This window comes from Rhinolophus sinicus, linkage group LG04 (assembly GCF_036562045.2).
Source record: "Rhinolophus sinicus isolate RSC01 linkage group LG04, ASM3656204v1, whole genome shotgun sequence".
Classification (NCBI taxonomy): Eukaryota; Metazoa; Chordata; class Mammalia; order Chiroptera; family Rhinolophidae; genus Rhinolophus; species Rhinolophus sinicus.
The window spans coordinates 44,863,857-44,884,198 of NC_133754.1; the positions used below are offsets into that span (position 1 = coordinate 44,863,857).

Sequence of the window (20,342 nt, forward strand, 5' to 3'; positions counted from 1 at the left end):
TACATTCCACCTGACTTGTGAATGTTAGTGTAGCACCCCATCTCAGAGGACAGGAAAAAAAAGAAATCCCTAAGAAAGAAATCTCCAAAACAAAACAAAAAGATAGTTGAATTGTACTGGAGAGGTAACACGTGAGCAAATGCTCCGAGAGGAAACTGAGACCCAGTGGAGCAGGCAGGAGGGGTGGAGTGCAAATGTTTGGGGAGCTGCTTCAACCCTCGTGATCAAGCGTGTTTACACCACTAACCACAAATTCCTCCAGCCCACACTAGAATTCTGGGAATATAATCGAAGCATATCCCTTAAATGCAGCTAGATTCAGAATAATGATTTAATATTTAGTGCTATTTCACCGTTTTATTCCACATTATACTTAGAAGCACTTACAACCCCTGAATTAATCAGCAGTGTCCTCCGTTTTTCAGGTCTTCCCCACCCACCTACATTAGCATGCCGCATCTCCACCTTTGTAAATTCAATTATGTCTGCAGTGAATGTTATTCACCTTTATTTCACACAGAAATGTCGAAGTTGCTAATTAATACATCTTGGATAACTTGTTGCATTTTTATTTTCCCCTCTGGCATTGTAGATTTTTGTATTGTATATCTTTAATCCTAAAAGCATTTACTAAGAAATCTTGATCCTAATGCAAATAATCCAATTACTTTGATTTAAAAATTCTTTCCTTCTCTCCTGTGGCTTTATGTGTATTGTTTCAGAGTCTCTTAAAGCAAAAACAAATTTTGGAAAAATACAAATAACTTACAGTGCAATCAAAATGAGTTAATTCAAAATTTCTCTAGAAATTGGATGACTTACAATTTGAACATTATAGCTATATTAACATATGTTAATAACTATATTAATAAAATTCATTAAGCAAAGCAAATATATACAACATACTTATCTTGGACAATATTAAATAGTTTTCAAAAGGGCTGCATTTTTTAGGACTGCTTTCAGCCAAACTGTGTTAAGAGTTAGAGCTTTCTGTTACTGAAATATATCATGCTGCTTCTTTCTAATTCGTGCGTTTCTGTGAGATTTGGTTCTGTTATGCTCTTTTACAGGCAGTGTGTGAAGAAGCGGTAAAGACCGGGCCTCAAGTGGGTCTTTTTCTAGATGCAGTCGTTTTTGGAGGAGAAGACTTTCGAGCCAGTATAGGTGTCAAAGATTCGTTCCTCTCTCTCTTCTCTCTCTCTCATTCTCTCTGTATATGTGTATATGTTTTTTCTTTGCCCCTTCACAAGCCTACATTTGCATGACAACGTATATTTGCCAACCATGACAATGGTTTTTCAGCTGAATAGGCAACACTTCCTGGTAATTTAGGACACCTCATAGTTGTCCTGCTTCTAGAACATGACATTATTATGTCTGTTCATTTATAAAATAACTAATAAAAAGCCTGTTGCAGCCTCAGATGTGTTCAGAAATATGTGGCATCTACTTTGTTCATAATAAGTATATTATGTTGCTTAAATATTTTTTCACATCAGTCTGAGGACTAACTAAGCTTCTAACACAAACTTAAAGCAATTTCACATTTGCTTAGAATAATGTTCTATATTAAATGTAGTATGTAAATATTATTTAAAATAAATCTTAAATCCCTTCTAAAATATGTTTCAGAACTCTTATTATTATTAAATATTCATTGAGATAGTATGCTTGCTTTCACTGATCTTCCCTGTCCCTTGGGTGTGACGTCTCTGGTCTGCGTGCGTGTATAACTGGAGACTATGGGTGCATCTCGAAAAGAGGCCAAGTTCACAAGTGTTTCAGAACCACACTACCAGTGACCCGAAGACAGGAACTTTTCCTGAGCAAATATAAACAGACCCTCTCCCCAGCACCCCCACCCCTGGAGTGAAAAAAAGGAACTTATTTTAATACCAGTCTTTCCTGGAGACTTTTGTGTCTCTGACAGTTTAGTGGACACTTGCTGCTTCTCTCAGAATGAGTGCCCTTCCATTTCCCCAAGTTCTCCATCCAAACCCTGAAGCTGCAGGATTTGGCTCAGAATCTCAGTTATAACAGGGCATTGCAACCACAGCGCAAGAAATTCTGTGCTCAGTGAGAGAAGTTAACCGTTTCCTTGCACAGCTGCTGGGCCACCTTTTATGGTGCTGTCTTTGGGCTGACACTTTCCAAGCGCTGGCAAGAAGGAGCCATATCAGGAGTCATTTGTGACCTATCGAGCTATTGGTGATTCTATCTCTCAAGGGGGGGAGGGGCCTTTTCTTAAAGCACACGCAAATAATTACACTGAAAGATGCCTTGCAAGTGACACACAGGAGATTTAACTCTCCCTCCACGCATCCCTCTCTTTGTTTACATTTGAATCATCGTTTCTCTGGGGGGGCAATTCCCAGGAAGACACAGGTCTCTGCAAACTGAGTTTTTATAATAGATGTATGTATGGGTTCAGTTTCCAAAGTTAACGGCTCCTTTTTCTATCAACATCCCATTTTCAGGTGCAACAAGTAGTAAAGAAACCCAAGATATTCTCTACGCCCGACAAAAGATTATTGTTGTAGCGAAGGCCTTTGGTCTCCAGGCCATAGATCTGGTGTACATCGACTTTCGAGACGGAGAGGGCCTTCTCAGGCAGTCGCGAGAAGGAGCTGCAATGGGATTTACTGGTATGATTCTTGATGACATCTTAGAAAGCAGTGCCTAGATTCACCAACATTCCAGGACAATAGAAATTTAACCAGAAATGACTGTTTCTAATGTAGCCAGGTAGCTCATATACTTATCCCATTACTTGACACATGAAAAAAGACATCCAGGGCAAGAACCTGCTAAACAAATTGTCAGGTTTTTCTTTGGCTCTGCAAATCAACAAACAAATCACTCATTTTATTTGCTCTTTATATTAGGGACCATTTTTTTGTCTGTCCTCTTAAGGATTTTGCTGCAGTTTTTGCTGACATGAGGAGAGGGATGAGGCTATTATTGAAGAGTTTTTGGATGAACTGCCAAAAGAATTTGGGTTGATGGGTAGAAGACAAATTTCCTCAAATAGTCCAAATAGTAATTCATTTCTGAAAAAATGTTGGTGATATCTGTTCTGATTTTTTTTCCACTCGTAACTAGGTTTTTATTCTTCTGCCACTTCAAGCCCCTCCTTTTTCTCCCACTGCCTAGTAAGTGTCTCTGCACCTGGCGACACCTACGGGCATTGGCTGGCACTAAGACAGCGGGTCCCTCGCAATCCAGGCCTGGAGTGCAAGCGGATATCTGTTGATTGGTGTGCCTGATCACCCAGGTCCCCAGGAGCCCAGGGAGCAACTGAAAATTGTGTTTTTGCAACAGAAATCTATTTTTTGAGAAACCAAGATAGGATTCTATACCCAGGCACGTCTGCAGTTGCACACACACTCATTCACACACGTGCAACCGTGGATTAAAAAAAAACACTATAATTTGCTTCTTATTTGTTCTTCTGCTGCAAGTTCTAAGAATCTTATGATAAAAAATGTGCCCAGATAATACGGAAAAGAGACAAGCATCCATGCTATATCCCTTTTGTATATATACCAGGGGTGCCAAAAAAATGTATACGCGTGACTTGTGAATATCTTTTGTTATCGGTATATATTGAGTATTACAATTTTAATAGTTTTTTTCCTTTCTTAATATGTGTATACATTTTTTTGGCATCCTCTGTATATTTGATACGTGTCCAGTTAGGGGTTATGGAAAGAAACATTTCATAAGATGAACTTAAATATAAGACATATCTTAATACTAGATGATGATTTAACCCAAAATAAAATTGAAAGGCTTCAGAAATCATTTTAAATGTTATATTTGCATCAAATAAAGCTCTGACATTTGATTTTGTGTTTTTAACATGAAGAGTTAAAATGTGATCCCCACAAATTTGTTTAATACATAAATAAGTAAATGAATATGATCTTTCATAGGGAAATATTTTTGCATCATTGAACTATTCATAAATGGATCCTCCCTACATTTAATAGTGGCTGAGAAAGAGAATCCCTCCACCCTGGCCCTGGGGTTGCCCTGGTCCCTGTGGCCTGTTACACCTGCCTTTTCCCAACAACCAGTTAGGATGCAGCCCAAATGGAAAAGTTGGAGAAAAACTCCATGAAATCTATCTAATAGAGCCCGATGTTGTTGGTCTAAAATGTGTGGCATTGGCTGCCAAGCAGCCAGATGTTGCTCGGAAATGGGCACTAATGCAATAAAAAACAGAAAACACTGAATTGACGTGGGCCTCTGTCACCCTCATTCAGTATAACCTGGGTGTCCTCTGCTTCCTCTGGGGTAAATGTTTGCTCCAGAACTTTTTATAAAAGAGTTTGAGAGTTTCTCCAAGATACAGGACTGAATTAAATTGGTCCCTAATTCAATCGCAGAAGACAAGTTATTTCAAATCAGATTTAAATTTCTAGACTGTGCCCAACCCAGCATGAGGAGCTTATGGGCTTGGCACTATTGTTTCTCAACAACAGGGAGTATTAAATCACAAAAAAAAAAAAAAAAAAAAAAAAAAGGAAGTGGGGAATGGGGAGGCACAGAGGGTGCAGTGCCCGTTATCTATTCAAGTGAACAAGTCAGTAAAGAGGGAGCTACATTTTATAGCTAGTTTGCAATTTTTAGAACGAAGGTCTTTGTTGTCCCAATTATATTTCCCCATACCAATAGAAGGTAATTAGTCTGATAAGATATGAGATTATTTGTAATATTTTTAAATAATAAATGATTTAAGGAGTATTTTAGGCTGCTCATGATCTGTTTGTCCTAATTATTTGTCATTTAATTGCCATACCTTGGGCTTTGCACAAGAAGGGAAGGGAGAAAGGACAGGAAGGAAGGGAGGAAGGAAGAAAGAAAGGGAGGGAGGGAAGGAGGAAGGAAGGAAGGAAGGAAGGAAGGAAGGAAGGAAGGAAGGAAGGAAGGAAGAAAAGAAGGGAGGAAGAGAGGGAGGGAAGGGGGAGGGACGGAGGGAGGGAGGGACGGAGGGGCGATACATATCCTATTCAAAGCAGGTGGTTGAAAGGTTTAAATGTCAATGAAAACAACATGTTATCCATAGCACTGATAAGAAACACTCAGTCTATGTTATAAATCCACATGGATTTTCTGTACTTTGAAAATTTATATATATTTCTAATGAGGTGTAGTTTTTTAAGTTAACCATGCATCAACCAGCAGGTTATAGTTTCTTTTCTGCAGTCATTGTTTCACAGAGCCACAATCCATGTAGATAGATTTTAAATCAATGCGTTGGCTGTATAAGTGGCTATTAATTTCAGGAATTATTTTTATAAAAAGAAACCAAAAATTAATCTTGGAATAAAGCTTTAACAGCTGACTTGGTCATCACAGTTACTCTAGTACTTCATGCTGAGAAGAAAGATTATAAATATGAAGCACTATAGGTTTTCTTCTTTTTTTGCAGTCTTTTGTAGAAGACAAAAATGACACCATCATACAGTTACCTAAAAGACTTGACAGGTATTGATTTAAAGCACGATATATCAAGTGGTACTGTAAAAAGGATTTCATGGTCATAAATTTTAATGTCTTCCAATTTTGTACCCTCTCAGTAACTTGTCAATAACAACTCTTCTGTATAAAATATTTGTTTCACTTCCACATGGCATTAAAGTCTGATGCTCAGTTGTTGGGGGAATATAAGACTCAACAAAAGATAACTTCACACATGAATTTTCATCAATTTCTAAACACTGACATATCTTAAAATTAGCCTTATTATCAAAATATGGGTACTTGCAAGCCATCAATAGTTTAACGGTATTTTAAATAGTTTAGGTTTTGCTTCTAAAATTATAGTGTCTGTACCAAGAAGTTCCCATGAAATCTGGCTTTTTACACATCAGTGTAAATTATGTACATAAATTATAAAATTCAGCACTAACAATTAGTACAAAATGACTACCAGAACTGACATTCTTTATTAATAATATTGTAACAACTATTAGATTACTTAAATATAATTTCAATACCTACTATTGAAAAAAGCTCCCATTTGTCATCACTGATGTTATTTGTTCCCAGAAATTATTCCTCAAATAATTTAAAGCATCTTTGTTTATTAGGGTTTGAATGTTTTATTAGGTTGGTGCAAAAGTAATGCAGTTTTTGCTATTTTAAACCTTTTAAACCGCAATTACTTTTGCACCAACCTAATATTAGTATGCTGACAAATAAGAATGAAATAGCAATGTGAGGATGGTTTAATTATGCCACTGTAAGAAAATATATCACTATATTTATTCACTTAAACTCTTTTTCATGAAAGACTAAAAACAAGTTTTTTTACAAGCATTGTTCTTTTTTCTATTTGATAGAATAATGACAGCAACAGGAATTGACCTTTTCTAAAACATCAAGGATATAATTTAGACTGACTAAATGTTAAAACAAGTATTTCAAAAGCAAAGCTAATTGATATACCAACAAATACATTTAGCAGAGTAAATTATCATTAAGTGTACATTCATTTTTAAAGAACCAAATATGTCCATGATTTTATCATGTAATAAAATATAACCTCATCATATTATAACATTATGTCTCATTTTATTAATGACTGGTTAGATTCCATTCTTCCCTGATTGTTAAACTGTTTTTTAATGACAGCAGGATTTCATAGAATCCTGTGCCTCTTACTTCTGTATAATGTTTTTATTTAAGATTCTTTCATTTCAAAAAGTACAAAGCATTTTTAAAGCTATTACTACACAGATAAGATTTCATCTGGGGTATCTAATTATCTATATAAAAGGGAAATATCCATTCTTCATTCTATAAGAAAAAAAGGGAAAATCTGGTTATATTTTAGGATAGAGAAACTTTCCGTAATTTTTATTTAGACATTTTTAAATGGAGTAATTTAGAGACCACAGTGTTCAAATCTGCCTTCTATTTTACGTTACTGAATACAATTTTTAATTGAAATCCAATTTTCTATTAGTGATTAGAAATGGCATACTATATTTACCTAAAAGAAAGAAAATTAAATATGGTATTATCAGACACTATTTGATATTAGTATAGTTGTAATGTCTGCTTCTGTAAGCTTTATGAAAACAGACTACTCCTGAAAGAAATCATGGAAGGAGGGATAATGGTACAAAATAAGCCAAAGACAACTTATAAAATTAGAAAGAATTAACATAATTTTTTTCTTCATGAAACTCAAAATAATCACTCTAATTTGCAGACATTATCCTTTAAATTTCCAGCCAAAGCAGTTATTCAACGAGCTGCCTAGTCAATCCACCTGTAACTAAAACTGAGAGATTATCTGCACCAAGGTGGCATTTCTATAGGATCGGAAACACAATTACTCCCATTGTTGTATTTGTTCTTACGTGGTATTCTGGAAAAGGCTGCCCGATTGTGGTTATTTTCTTTTTAAAATGTTCTAAAATAATGAGTTATTTTACAGACAGTCTGTGAGGCATTCAGGAGCCTCGCGTGGTTGAGACATTTTGTTTGAACATCTGTCTGTTGTTCTGTGTTTCCACTGTTATTAATCTTCTTGTAGGTAAGCAGGTGATACACCCTAACCAAATTGCAGTCGTCCAGGAGCAGTTTTCTCCATCCCCTGAAAAAATTAAGTGGGCTGAAGAACTGATTGCTGCCTTTAAAGAACATCAACAATTAGGAAAGGTAAATGTGTTATTCATGCCTTGGATGAAAGTGATGTTTAAAATACTACAGAGGAGAATGGGGAAAAAAAAGTCAATGATTTAAAAAAAATAACTCATATTTTGGTGGGGGGTGTTGTATTGGGGGTACAATATTCATCAGTGATACATTTCACCCAAATCAATTTGCCCTTCCGTGTTCCTAAGCATTTCACCCATCGGCTCTCAAGTTTCTCATTTTATTCTTTTCATAAACTATATTGGCAACCTTCGAGAAAATAGAACTCTGTTTAGTTTTTCTCTATAGACTCTGATGCAGCATTCATATGAAAATAATTTTAGATCAAAGTGAGAGCAAGTTGTAATGAAATAAACACAGTTTGATCAAACGGTTCTTGTGGAGAGAATAAATAAATTTCAAGTTATTTTAATTTTGCGGGGGAAAAGTACAAAAATCTCCTCCGGTTTAGTCATTTAAGAGTGGGAGGTTGTATATGTGTTTGTACCAATTTCTGGACCTGAGATTTGGATAGAATGGAAAGCAAATTAACACTGGAGTACGGTTGTTCCTAATTTAGTGCATCATTGAGCCCCGCGTTTCCTGCTCTGTGGGTTTCTGCTATGTAAATATTGCAGTGGTGATGCGCAATCTGTCTCCACTTTGTGCCAGTAACACTTAAATTAGGTGTCGCCTGAAGGAAGATTTTATGCTAGTTGCAGCATTGTCAGTTAATTATCTTAAAGGTTATTTGCAATAATACCGGGTGCCTCTTTTTAAGAGGATGGGGGGAAAGTTGCATTTATAAATCTATCCTAGAGGTAAAAATTGTGTATCTAAACTCCGCCTTGTTACATAAGGAGTTAGGTTTTGATACCTACCGTGCCGAAGTACTTAAGGGGAAAAAGAATGTTGAAACATTATTAAGGTTCTAAGGGTTAAACAGTTCCCTGTACAAAAAAAAAAAAAAAGACACAACTTGTTTTCAGTGTGACATGATGTGAGAAATGTCACTTGCACTTTTCACTGACAGTTTAAACACCTGAAAACCCCAGGACTTGGGAAAGTGAGTAGCAGTATTAAATAGGTCACTCCCTTCCTCTCACTATGGATACCTGCCTTCAATCCCGACCATGCACACTCGCTCGCCCACACACTCACACCAGCACACCTTTGCACACTTAAGTGCACACTTGCGCTTAAAATCAAAAGGCAGAATATGTGATATGGAACCATCCCATTTGGACTCATACCACTTCCAGGATCAATCGCATCCTTCCGTTTCAAATCAATAGTGGCCATCAGCAAAACAGCGCAGTTCATAGAAAAATATTTTTAACTTGACATTGTGTTTTATGTCCACTTCTATATCTTGACCCAAAAACCCAGCTCCTCAAACACCAGTATTTACCTAGAGAGAAGAGCCATGTACCTTTTCATTCATTCATGCAAATAACTCGATCCACTCTATTCTCTTGCGTGCTTGCCTGTGTACACACTCACTAAATGTCCGACACCTCTGTGTGTTCCTTATGCCAGCTGAGGACATCATGTGATAAATCCTACTGAAATAATAAACTGAGGCAGGATATGGACCATCAAAACGGCAGGCCAAGCAGAGTTCCAGTCTGGGCCAACACTGCCCCCATTAACCGTCCACATTGGTTTCACATTAGATAACATCAAAGGATGCCACTTGGCATTGTCAGCAGCTAGGGGTATGGGAAGGCTTACCCTAAATTTCAGTAGCCAGCAAACAAAATTCAATCTAGAAACACACTCTTTTACTGGCATTTAAGTTTTTGAATGAAGAAAAAAAAAACCGTTTCCATTGTATCTTGCAAGTGTTGTTCCCAGGGAAAATCATCTCAAAGTGTCCTTACTGTTTGGTGATGGCAACTTAAATGTTAAATTCTGAACTTTTTTTGTTTTTTTTAAATAAGAAATTCCCTCTTGTTGGGGCATAAGCTTTCACAATGATGTGACAGCTTTTCTTAACAGAGAACCGTAGAAATTAGAGCAGAAGGGAGACTAACTATTAGGTCATTTCTTCCCTGCCCCATTCCTGTAGGTTTGTTTCCTACAGCAAATTCTCCTGGTGCTTTGTCCAGCAAGGTTTAAATGATTCAAGTAATGGGGCTTCCAGTGGGGACATATGGTTATTTTATCCAGTTCGCATGTTTCTTTCACTTTGCCCATAAATTGGTCACAAAAATTGGGTCTGCAGGAAGGTGACTTTGGGTCTTGAGGGGTCTTGGGGTTTAAATAATGTAGGTTCTGTTTGTACCGATTTAGTCTAAATAGGTTGCTCAGTTGTGTAAAGTATTGCTTCCAACAAACACCTAATCTGTTTTATTTCAAATGTGAATCACTGATGAAAATATACACCCTCGGATATTTTGTCCAAAGCACAGGTATCTCTGTCAATGGTAGGAAACTGATGGTTTATGTCCTAGTGAGACACTTATAAATTTCTAAAGGACCTTTTCCCCCCTGATGAAAATTTCATTCACGTAATGTTTTTAAGTAGAAATGACCCAAGAAGGCAAAAATGATATAGCTTTGCTTTTCTCTATTTCCTGCTCTCATCTTAAATTATATTCTGCCCTAAGACCAAAGGTATAGCTGAAGTTCACAGTTAATGCTGGATAAACACCTCATCTGTGTTTTCTATAGTAATAATATTTATTATTGTTATATAGTTATTATTACTCAAAAATAAAAGTTCTACCTTTTCTTCCTGTCCTCTCCAAATAACAAAATTCATGGGAATACTTAGATCACGAGGAGATAAATGATTGGGGTTCATTCAGTCTTTGGTATCACATGAATTTTTTTGTTTTATTTTAACTGGAAGTTCTAAGGAAATAAACTTTGATGCCCTTAGTCTAATGTAGGGTGAAAATACTTTACATTAAAAATAATAATCAGCTCATATAACCTGTCACTGTTTGGCTGGTAATGATATTTGTGACTGCTTTGATTCAGGAAACTGAAGATATTTACAGGCCAAAGAATTTTGCCTGGTACAACAGTTCCCACTAATAAGATTTAGACTATAGACTGACATTAGGGACTGAGGTTATCTTCTATTAAAATCTGTTGGAAAAATGTTTAAACATTCCCCATACTCTATGCTCCTATTTTAATTCTCATAAGCTAAAATAGTTCTGACTTAGCTGACATCAGTTGTGAGGTATATACCTGCAATATTAATCAAACTTGATTTTTTCTTCCATCCTTCTAGAAAAAAATATATTTTGAGATGCAAGCTGCATGTCATTAATCACTTTAGCTTCAAATTGTTTACTAAGATACTTTAGCCAGGATAAATCACTTCCATGTGATTTGTTTTAAATTTATAAAGGATTTTCTTAAAAGTTAATTTCATCTTTGTCATTTTTTCATAAAAATGCTCATTCCAATAGTATTTGAAAATTTTCCATCAGCACTGAATTTAGTATTGCTTATTAAAAAGTATGATTTTAACAGATTTCTTTTTTATCGACTAAGAATTGTATGTAGTATGAAATTGGATCATTGAAATGGAAATATCTTGAGCAGATAATTACTTTATATTAGTTGATGTCAGTGGAAACTATAATTTGTTTATAAATAAATACATGTAATATACATATTTATATTATATGTATATTCATGTTAGGCATATTTTTTCATGTCTATATTATAAACTCAATGCTAAATTTTTTCTCTTTCCCTGTTCATCACTTCTTGAGCAAAAATGATAGCTAAAGGAAATACTTGCTTTTTTAAAATGATTGATAATCCCAAGAAATCTTAATATAATAATTTACCATTTCTTTCCAAATGAAAGCTCTAACAGAAAAATGTGAAAGAATAGCAAAATGTAGTAAGAACAGCAAAATACATTACATGATCAATTTTTAAAGGTACTTTGCTAGAATATTGATATCTCTATAGTATCTAGCTACAAATATGGCTTTGCTTCATATTCAGTTTTCCAAGAACTCTTTTACTCATATCATTGATATAAATGCTTTATTTGGTTTTGCAAGGATTTCCTTAACTTTTTTCACAATTTTTTGTTTGTTACATCTTCACAAACTGGCTAAAAATCAAGGAAGAGGAAGTGTTCATCTTTAAAATCTAGGTTCAAGTAACAATTATGAAGGTCAAAAACAAGGTCACTACCTGACATAGCAACTGTAAACAACCCACATAACTGAAATATTCTAATTTCACTGGAACAAGCAATAATGCAAATTAATAAGTTTATATTCATAAACAAATCCTCTACTGGAATATAAATTAGGAACTTATATCTTAATAAAGAATGAAAAAAGAAATTAAGAGTTCTGTTTTCCTCATGTAAGTCTTTTCATCTCGAAAATTACAAAGAATGAAACCCCACACACCGATATTGGAAGCAAATTATTTTCATAGGTATCTATTTTCATAGATTAGGGCTCACACACCTTTCATTTGTGTTTCCAAATGCAGGGCTTTACAAAAGAAATACTGTTTGGTCCAGATGGCCTTCTAGAAGGCTCCCTGAGAGAACACAGAAGTCTCTCTAGCCAAAAATATTGTTTCCGCTTATTCAAGTGCCAAAATTCCCACTGCCACTCTTTCACGCAGATCAAATAAACCATCTACAGATTTGGTTGTTGTCTTAGTCAACTGAAAGGGTTGATTCTACGAATAGACAACAGTGCACCCTCCCACACCCAGACTTCCCACCACCGTGGCCGGTTCCCCCTTTATTTGTAAGCAGGAATACTAAAATCAGAACCAAGTGATTCTAGGGAAAATGAAAGATGAAGAGATATAACTTTACTTTTGAGATTCTTACACATTGCTTTTCTCCCTTTATTTCCTTGTTTATTTAATACTTTTAGAACTATATGCCATAATTTTGACTTTAAAAAGTCCAATTCTTAGAAAAGCTGAGAGTTGCCAATAATGATTAAGAACAAATTGCAGATTTTTAAACATTTAAAGCAAGGCAAGACAATTCTAGTGTTGATCATATCCTATTTCACACAGTTTTAGTGTCAAATGGCTGGTTTAGAATTAGAGGACAAGAGATTTTATACGTAGGTTAAATCTGATAACTTTTAAAGTTGTTTGCTTCATCCTTACATCCTTAATTTATAACACATTATTAAGGATATTTTAATCAAAATATTTTTATTCTGGTTTATATTTTTCAGGATTTTTTTTTTTTTTTTTTGCTCAGTGTCAATGTAAAAGGGTAATTCTTTTAATTAGATGAAATCTCAGAAATTTTCTAGTCAAATCCCTTCCGTTTACAGCTTAATACACCAAGACCAAACAAGAGTTTGGAAGTTGCCCAAGGTCAGGGCACAGCCCCAACCAGATAGAGCCCCGACCAGAATTCTGGGCTCACTTTGTAAATAAAGATCTGAGCATAAATGTGGTTTCAGTTGGGTCCCAGCGAAGCCCCACGTTAATGACCGAAACTAGATTCGAGCACAGAGTATCTGTGTGCCTTTCCAGCCATTATTCCCCACAGCGCTCCCTCATTCACAATTCTGTCTTATACTATCTACCCGCCTTGCTCCAGAAAGACTTCTTGGCTCAGATCACTGCGAAACCCATCCTGTTTTATTAGTCATCATTCGTTCGATTTCCCAAGGTAGACAGGAAACTCAGAACTAGACTGGGAGCCTTTGGCAAAGAGGCCATATCTAGCCCCGGCCTCAGTTTCATCTCCCTCAAAGGACAGGTTCCCAAAGTGATGTCCTCAGTTACACCTGTGGTTGCACAAACACACCATGGCTTTCAATGCCTTTAATAGCAAGATCCAAATAAGGGTCAGGAAAGGATGGTTTTACTCCTTGGATATCTTTCTCTTTTCCCCGTATAGTATTTCTCCCTCTTAGTATGTATAGCTCTGTATGTGTGTTTCTGTGTACGTCTTTCCTGTTCTTCCCTTGTTTTCCTTTCCATGAATTCTTTTTTGCGTCCTCTTTTTCTATAATTATATCTTTCTTTCTTTCTCACCACTTCATCTCTACACCCCACCACCATCCCTTGCCTTCTCTCCTTTAACTGATTATAAGAGAGAAGTTCGGAGCATTCTTTTATTTTTTGTTGTATATATTAAAGAATTTTGTATTTTTTATATTAAAAGCAAGTAACTGAAATTTTATTTTATAAAATATGTAAGTCAAGATTTTCTACTATAATTCTCTTATTTTTTTTCATTATTGGTTAGTGGACCTCAATGCAAAAAGGGAGGGAGCTTTTCTCACCACTACCCTAGAGATTAAAGAATTCTCTCTTTTGTATCACTTACCTCCCTGCAGCATTTTGGACAGAAATAGGTACACAATATACATTTAGTAAATACTATTTAGCTAACTGGTTTCTAGTTTCTGACAGTGCTAAAAAGAAATTATTGTTCAACTTTCTTTTAATTAAAATTTATTGGGGCGACAATGGTTAGTAAAATTACATAGGTTTCAAGTGTCGTTCTACTTTTAACAGTATATATGATACTGACCTTTTGTTTCCTTCTAGAAAAAGTGAAAGAAAAATTTTTCACCAATTATTTCATCTGTTATTATCAGTTAGCTGTATATCAGTAAATCCTACAAAGTTCAAAGTGCCTGCCAGTTAATATTTGTTCATTTAGATGTATTTTCCAAAGAAAGAGTAAGTCTGTAGTGTATAAAATAAAAGTTTAACATTATTGGTCTTAGCTGCAAGCTGCTATAATTTCCTTCATTCTCTGCTTGTCTCATAGGCAATACCAGCTTGAATGTGACATAAAATATTCTAAATTAAATAAAAATATTTACACGTTTATCTCAGTGCTAAAAATAAAAACATTTTCAAACAAGATTTCTAGGTTCAAAAAAAAACCAAACACCTGTGAGTGAGGTGATAGTTGCAGAACTCTAGATAATTACTAAAAATCAGTAAATTATACACTTACCAATGGGTGGATTTTATGGTATGCAAATTATACCTCAACAAAGCTATAAAACTGAGAAAATTAGCACAACATCTTATTTACTAGCAGATGTGGAAACTCCCTTAGATTTTGCAATGTGCTTGTAAATCCAATTTTTTCACCTCCGTAGGTAGCTTTCCATGTGGCATACTTGGCTTGATTTTCCCAGATTTCCTTATCAAAAGCTATTTAAAACAAAGACTTGTCTATTTCTGTCTGATCATTCTGCCTGAAAATATTTAAAGATAAATCTTGCTGCCTACATTTGGTGAGCTCTGAGAAGAATTTTAAGAACACAAGTCACCTTTGGTCTCCCCTTTCCATTTGTGAAGTAAGGATGGCCCCCAGTCCACTGCGACCCTCCATCTGGGCAGTAGACAGCTCTGGACTGGTCACAGATTAAGATAATTGACCCAAACAGTCACCTCAGCTCTCCTCCCTACTGTTCAGCCGCCTCCACCTTCCCTGCCAAATTCATTTTCCAAACCTTCTACTGCTTCTTTTTTCCCTCTTCCAGCTTCCTAAAACTGTTGGTAAAGTCCCAAATTAATCTTACAATACTGTTTCTATTTTCTACCTAGAGCTAAAGCTGAATCGTTCCTTTTCAAAGAGCAAAATGGTAATGATGTCTATTCATTTTACACCTACAATATCCACATTCCAAGGCATTTCCTCCTTTTCAAACCCATCAGGTCTTTTGTCTTTGCTTATCCTTCGGCTTCCTTGTCCTGCTCACCCTCTGCTGAAACCTCGGTCCTTCCTTTCACTGCCTCCCCCAGCATAAGCGATGCTCCTAATTTCAGGTCACTTGCATTTGATTATTAGCTCCTCCAGCTGATGTTCTTAAGTTTTTTAATTCTTTTAAATATATTTGTTTTCACATACTGATGCTGTGTCAAATATATAGCAGCCCTGATTCTAGTTTCTTAAAGGGGCGATCCAATCTATGATTTATAAGAGGTTAGAGGGAACAGGAAGCTTTAGGCAAGAGTCGGCCTCTACTCATTGCATCTTCAATAACGTTGGTCTCTCCGAACCTTTAAAGCTACTCTGAAATCATAAAATCCTGTTATAATTCAACTGCTCTGCTTCTCATTGGGCCTTTCTGTGATACGTGGAATGGAATCATCTCTCGCGAACAGCAGCAGCAGTGGTAATAGCAGCAGTGGAGGTAGCAGTGATCGTGCTGCTGGTAATGGCCATCAGATAGAGGTGGTGATGGTAGTGGCAGCAGTTTCAACACTGACATGGCCCTGCGTGGTGACAGAATGGCAGTGGTGGTAGCAGTTGCAGCTTCCATGTACTGAGAGCCTGGTATGTGACAGGCCATTGCGTGTCTTATTTAATCCTCATGATAACTCTACAAGGGAGGTATCATCCCCACTTTACAGATGAAGAAACTGAGGCTCAGAAAAGTACCATTATTTCCTAGCAGTGGATCACACACAGCTAGGAAAAGGAAGAGCCTGGATTCAAATCCAGTTGTAGTTGACCCAAAAGCCCATATTCCTAACCTCTGCGTTAAGGTGCCTCAAAATGGGACAGCCCAAAAAAGCAAGTCCCTTTAGCTCCATGTATCTTTGTGTACTTTTTGTTTCAGTTTCAGCTACTGAATACCACCTGAGAATGTGCCCATCTTGCAGAGTTGCCTATTTTGGTTTGGTGGAAAGTCACAGAGGGGCTGCTTGGACAGGTGGTCCCTGGTGTCCTCTCAGGCCAACACTGACCTGGCAGGTGGACCTGTGCTGGGGAGCATACAGGGCCCTTCATTCCATTCTCCAGTGATGGTTCTGTGTTCTTTTTTAAAGCCAGAGAGCTACAGGGGAAAGGACAGGAGGCATAAGGAGGGAGCTTCTCCAGGATTTTCCACCTTTCAGAATTTGGAAAATAAATCCAACAGGCTGCCCAGGACACAGGGTCCCGCCCCCTCTGAGGCCCTGCTCTGAGGCAGGGCTGAAAGGACCTTCTGAAGCAGTTCAACAGGCCCAAATTGTCACTGCATTCTCCAGTCAGGTATGAAATTAACCCCCTTCAGATATTCCAACTGTTTCATTCTTAGGAATCATTTAAAAGGCTTCCCCATCAAAGGCCACGGAATGTCATCTGTCAGAATTTCAGTGCTCGTGGTAACGACAGATTAGCCCAATGTGAGTTCTTGTCCGTGTTGAGTTACTTCAGTAGAACTTTTAGAAATTTCACAGAGATACATTAAGCATCTGTAAATTCTCTGGCCATAGGAGTAAATGGCAGTTGAATTTTAATTGAAAATATTATGAAAATACCTATCAAATTATCCGTACATTTTAAAGTGTTTTTAAAAGGAAAAACAAGTCTATTTCCCAAGTCTTCAGATATTCTTTTACTCTCTTAAAAGATGTTTATCCATAAAACAAAGGGTTACTGATATCCAGAAGCATATACAAGGATCAGGTGTCACCTTTTTTAATCCTTCTTATAAATGCTTTGGAATTTTGAGGATTTAAAATGTCATTCACACATTTATTATTGAATTTTTTTCTCACTGAAAATATCCTTTGGTATTTCTGATATTAAGACAATTATAGTAAGAACTCTGAAGTGGAAACTCAGGATGGAAGCATGTTATATTTCAGTAGTCCCCAAATTCAGTTATTAAAATTGTATTTTCACATATTTGCTTACCTATATATTATTTTTTTCAGTCTCATCCTAAGTAATAATATCTCTGAAATAACAGTTTAGATATGCTAGTTATATTTTTATAAGTGATATCAAAATAAAATGTTAAAGTATATATAAAACAAATATAGATTATTTTTTATATTTAAATTTTCTTTCTAGAATCATCACCAGTATCACAGTTAACAGCCATACTTTGGGATATATCAGTTAGTACGAAGAATATGAGATTTGGGAAGAAAAGCCTTAGATTCTCATCCGGTCCTTCTCATAAGTTCCTTTAAAAAAAATACTGGTTCAGTTCTTGCATCTGTAAATCAGAGACAGCCGGCCATTCCTCCCTTCCTACAAGTGAGAAAATGTCTTTGAAAATATTTTATAAAAGTGTAAAGTACTATCAGATGAAACCTCTTTTTCTGATAATGGGTCTTCCTAGTAAGAGTACAGTCTTCCCGTTTGTAATTTGGAAACGCACATTCCAGGGCTGAAGGCTATAGTTAGAGTATAGACCACAGTTGCTGAGAGAATCTTCCTATTTCCTCCTCAAGGGAGAGTGAACACCCTTCTCCCACCGCCAGCCTCCTTTCCTGGCTCTCAGATCTGTGGATAGAGGGTCATTCCCTCCATCATGGTCCCACTCAGAAGCAAAGCTGAGCCGGACCCATCCAGCTCTTAGCTTTCCCATTGTTGGGTCCCGGACCACCCCTGGACAGAGGGAAAGTGCCCAGAATAAAGGAAAGGAAACAGGTGGTTCAACTTCCTCCCGTTGAGGGACAGGAAAGTGTAAGTCTGGGGCCCACCAGGGCAGCAAGGACAGAGGGACCCCAGTGGGTTCCAGTCCTGCTTCATAAGCAAAGACAAGTCTTAAGTACTTTGTCATAAGGGAAGTCAAGCAGCTAATGAGTAGCAGAACCAATGTTTTAAAATGTTGTCTGTCTTCCAGATTGCTCTACTTTAGGCTAGATTAGCCTCCCTTTCCTCGGGCCCTAGAGAAACCCCTTCGTCCACAGACAAATCCAAAGAAAGATGCAGTATCTCGTACTGTGGTCCTTCATTTTGCTTGATCTAGAGTCATTGATGGTCAGAGGCACGGGTGGCTCTTGAGGTACAGAGAGAAAGCCTGCCCCACTCTCGGTCTCACTGTGCTACTCCCAGTTCCCCTCTCTCTATTGACCTTCATTTGACATTTCTGACCTTATAAACCTCACTTTAAAAGTACCTATTCCTTGACGCCCTTCCCTGGCCAAACCACCCCCATTTTGATGGTTCCTTCTCTCTGTGGCTCCTCCATCCTTGTACCATGTACCTTCTACTTACTTGCATTTTAACTATTAGGTCATTTGCCTGAGCTAACCTGACCCCACCCCAGCATCACATTTGTTGGGGTCAGTTACTGTATCCTACTGGAGACTCAGCAAGTGTTACCAACTGACCAGTGTACGCGTATATTACCAGACCAGGGAAAGATCAAATGGTGCAGAAAGACGCTTGCAGATAAAGGAAAGGAGAAATGTAAGACAGATTCTATCTTCCTATATCATTCTTTCTTTGGTCACCCAGCTCAGGACCCACAAGAGAGCCTAGCTCCACCCCAAACCATGATTTTTGGGTACTGGGTTCTAGGGATTCAAAGATATGTGAGACATGGTTCCTACCCTCAAGGGCCTCACAGCATAGTGAGAAAGACAGCAGTGTAAACAAGTAATTACAACAGAGTGTGACAAGGGCTATAAAGGGAGGCTGTGTACAGGATGGAAGGAGATTAGCCCTACAGGAATATCCAGAAATGCTTCACAGAGATGGCATCTTTTGTGCATTGCAGCACCAGGAGGACTTTGCCAGAGAGACTAGGAAAGAGCCCTCAGAGCAGAGAACAGCATGTGGGAAAGGGTGTGTGTGTGTGTGTGTGTGTGTGTGTGTGTGTGTGTGTGTGTGTGCTTGCTGGTGGACTGGCAGGAGACAAGGCTGAGAGTAGAGGCAGGGCCGAGTCCCATCAGGGGAGCCTAAGGGTTCCTGCCGAGAAGATTGCACTTGATTCTGTAAATCCAAACAGAGCCAAAGCAGGGTTTAAGCAAATGGATGATCCTATCCTATATTTTAGAAAAATAACAATCCAAATTAGGAAGATGCAACTGCCCCATAAGTAAATGTCCCAGCACTCTCTCAGTGATACCTCTGCTAGCCAGCCTGGGAGCCGGGCAGCTTCCCCACTGAGCTTTGGGTGACAGGCCACCAACCTTACATCCTTAAAAGGAGCATCATAACCAAAAGGTGAGAGCACCAAGGCCATACGAGGGCCTGTCCAAGGACTCTCCAGGTGTGATAAATTGAAAAATGGGAAAGAAAGAAGATTGTCAGAGCATCATCTTCCCCCATCTGGAGGAGTTTCAAGGAGCAGTTAACTCTATGGGGAAGGAAGGGCTACATCACGCGTGGTCATGGCTGGGCCTGAGAGATGGTAGCCAGTAGAGATAGAGCCAAGATCTTGAAGAGAAATTTGATAATGGCCAACACTGACTGAAAGTTTTAAGAATTCACTGGGAATTGTTGTAAGGGAAATAATTAATCAGTTAGGTGTAAGACTTAGCATCACAGAGAAGAGTGTTACCCTGAAAAAGGACTGTAACAGCTATACTCAAATACTATCATTAATGCCGACAGAAAAATCCCTCTCGTAGGGAATCGCAGTAACACCATCATTGGAAGCTGCCAGAGAGAACTCCCTGAATGCCCAAAGAAGTTATTTGAAAATAAAGTGGGTAGGGAAAGCATTCGATCAATTTATGGTTTCCAGAAAATTACTCTTTTACTCTAGAGAAAGCAATTCTCAAGTACTAAGTGCCAGACATGCAAAATATGTATTTCTCACAGGTGTGATTACTCACAGGTGTGATTACTGTTGTCATCACCACCACCATCATCATCAATACTTTTGCCATCAGATTGTAAGTCAGATACCCCCCATGGAGAACTTCAGGATCTGATAAAGTTCTTGTTATTTCAATGCCTATCTTACCACCAGGCCATGACTGAGGTGTTAGAAAAACTACAGCCCTGGGTTGTC

The 20,342-nt window shown here is 37.5% G+C and overlaps 1 protein-coding gene and 1 long non-coding RNA gene across 17 annotated transcripts in view; one reads left to right on the top strand and one right to left on the bottom strand.

Annotated features, from left to right (window-relative positions):
* CLYBL (citramalyl-CoA lyase) overlaps window positions 1-20,342 on the top strand; it is a 234,005-nt gene that overhangs the window by 193,049 nt on the left and 20,614 nt on the right. For 8 of the 13 annotated variants that reach the window (XM_074329487.1, XM_074329490.1, XM_074329486.1 and 5 more), the window contains 4 exons: window positions 1,074-1,167; window positions 2,481-2,648; window positions 7,556-7,680; window positions 16,433-16,633. In XM_074329487.1, coding sequence (XP_074185588.1) covers window positions 1,074-1,167; window positions 2,481-2,648; window positions 7,556-7,680; window positions 16,433-16,633 — 588 coding nt within the window. Of the gene's footprint in view, window positions 1-1,073; window positions 1,168-2,480; window positions 2,649-7,555; window positions 7,681-16,428; window positions 16,634-20,342 lie in introns of all 13 variants that reach the window. The other 5 variants (XM_074329494.1, XM_074329492.1, XM_074329495.1 and 2 more) reach the window with 2 other exon arrangements.
* The window catches only part of LOC141571018 (uncharacterized), a 112,589-nt gene that overhangs the window by 35,130 nt on the left and 57,117 nt on the right, over window positions 1-20,342 (bottom strand). The window lies entirely within an intron of this gene.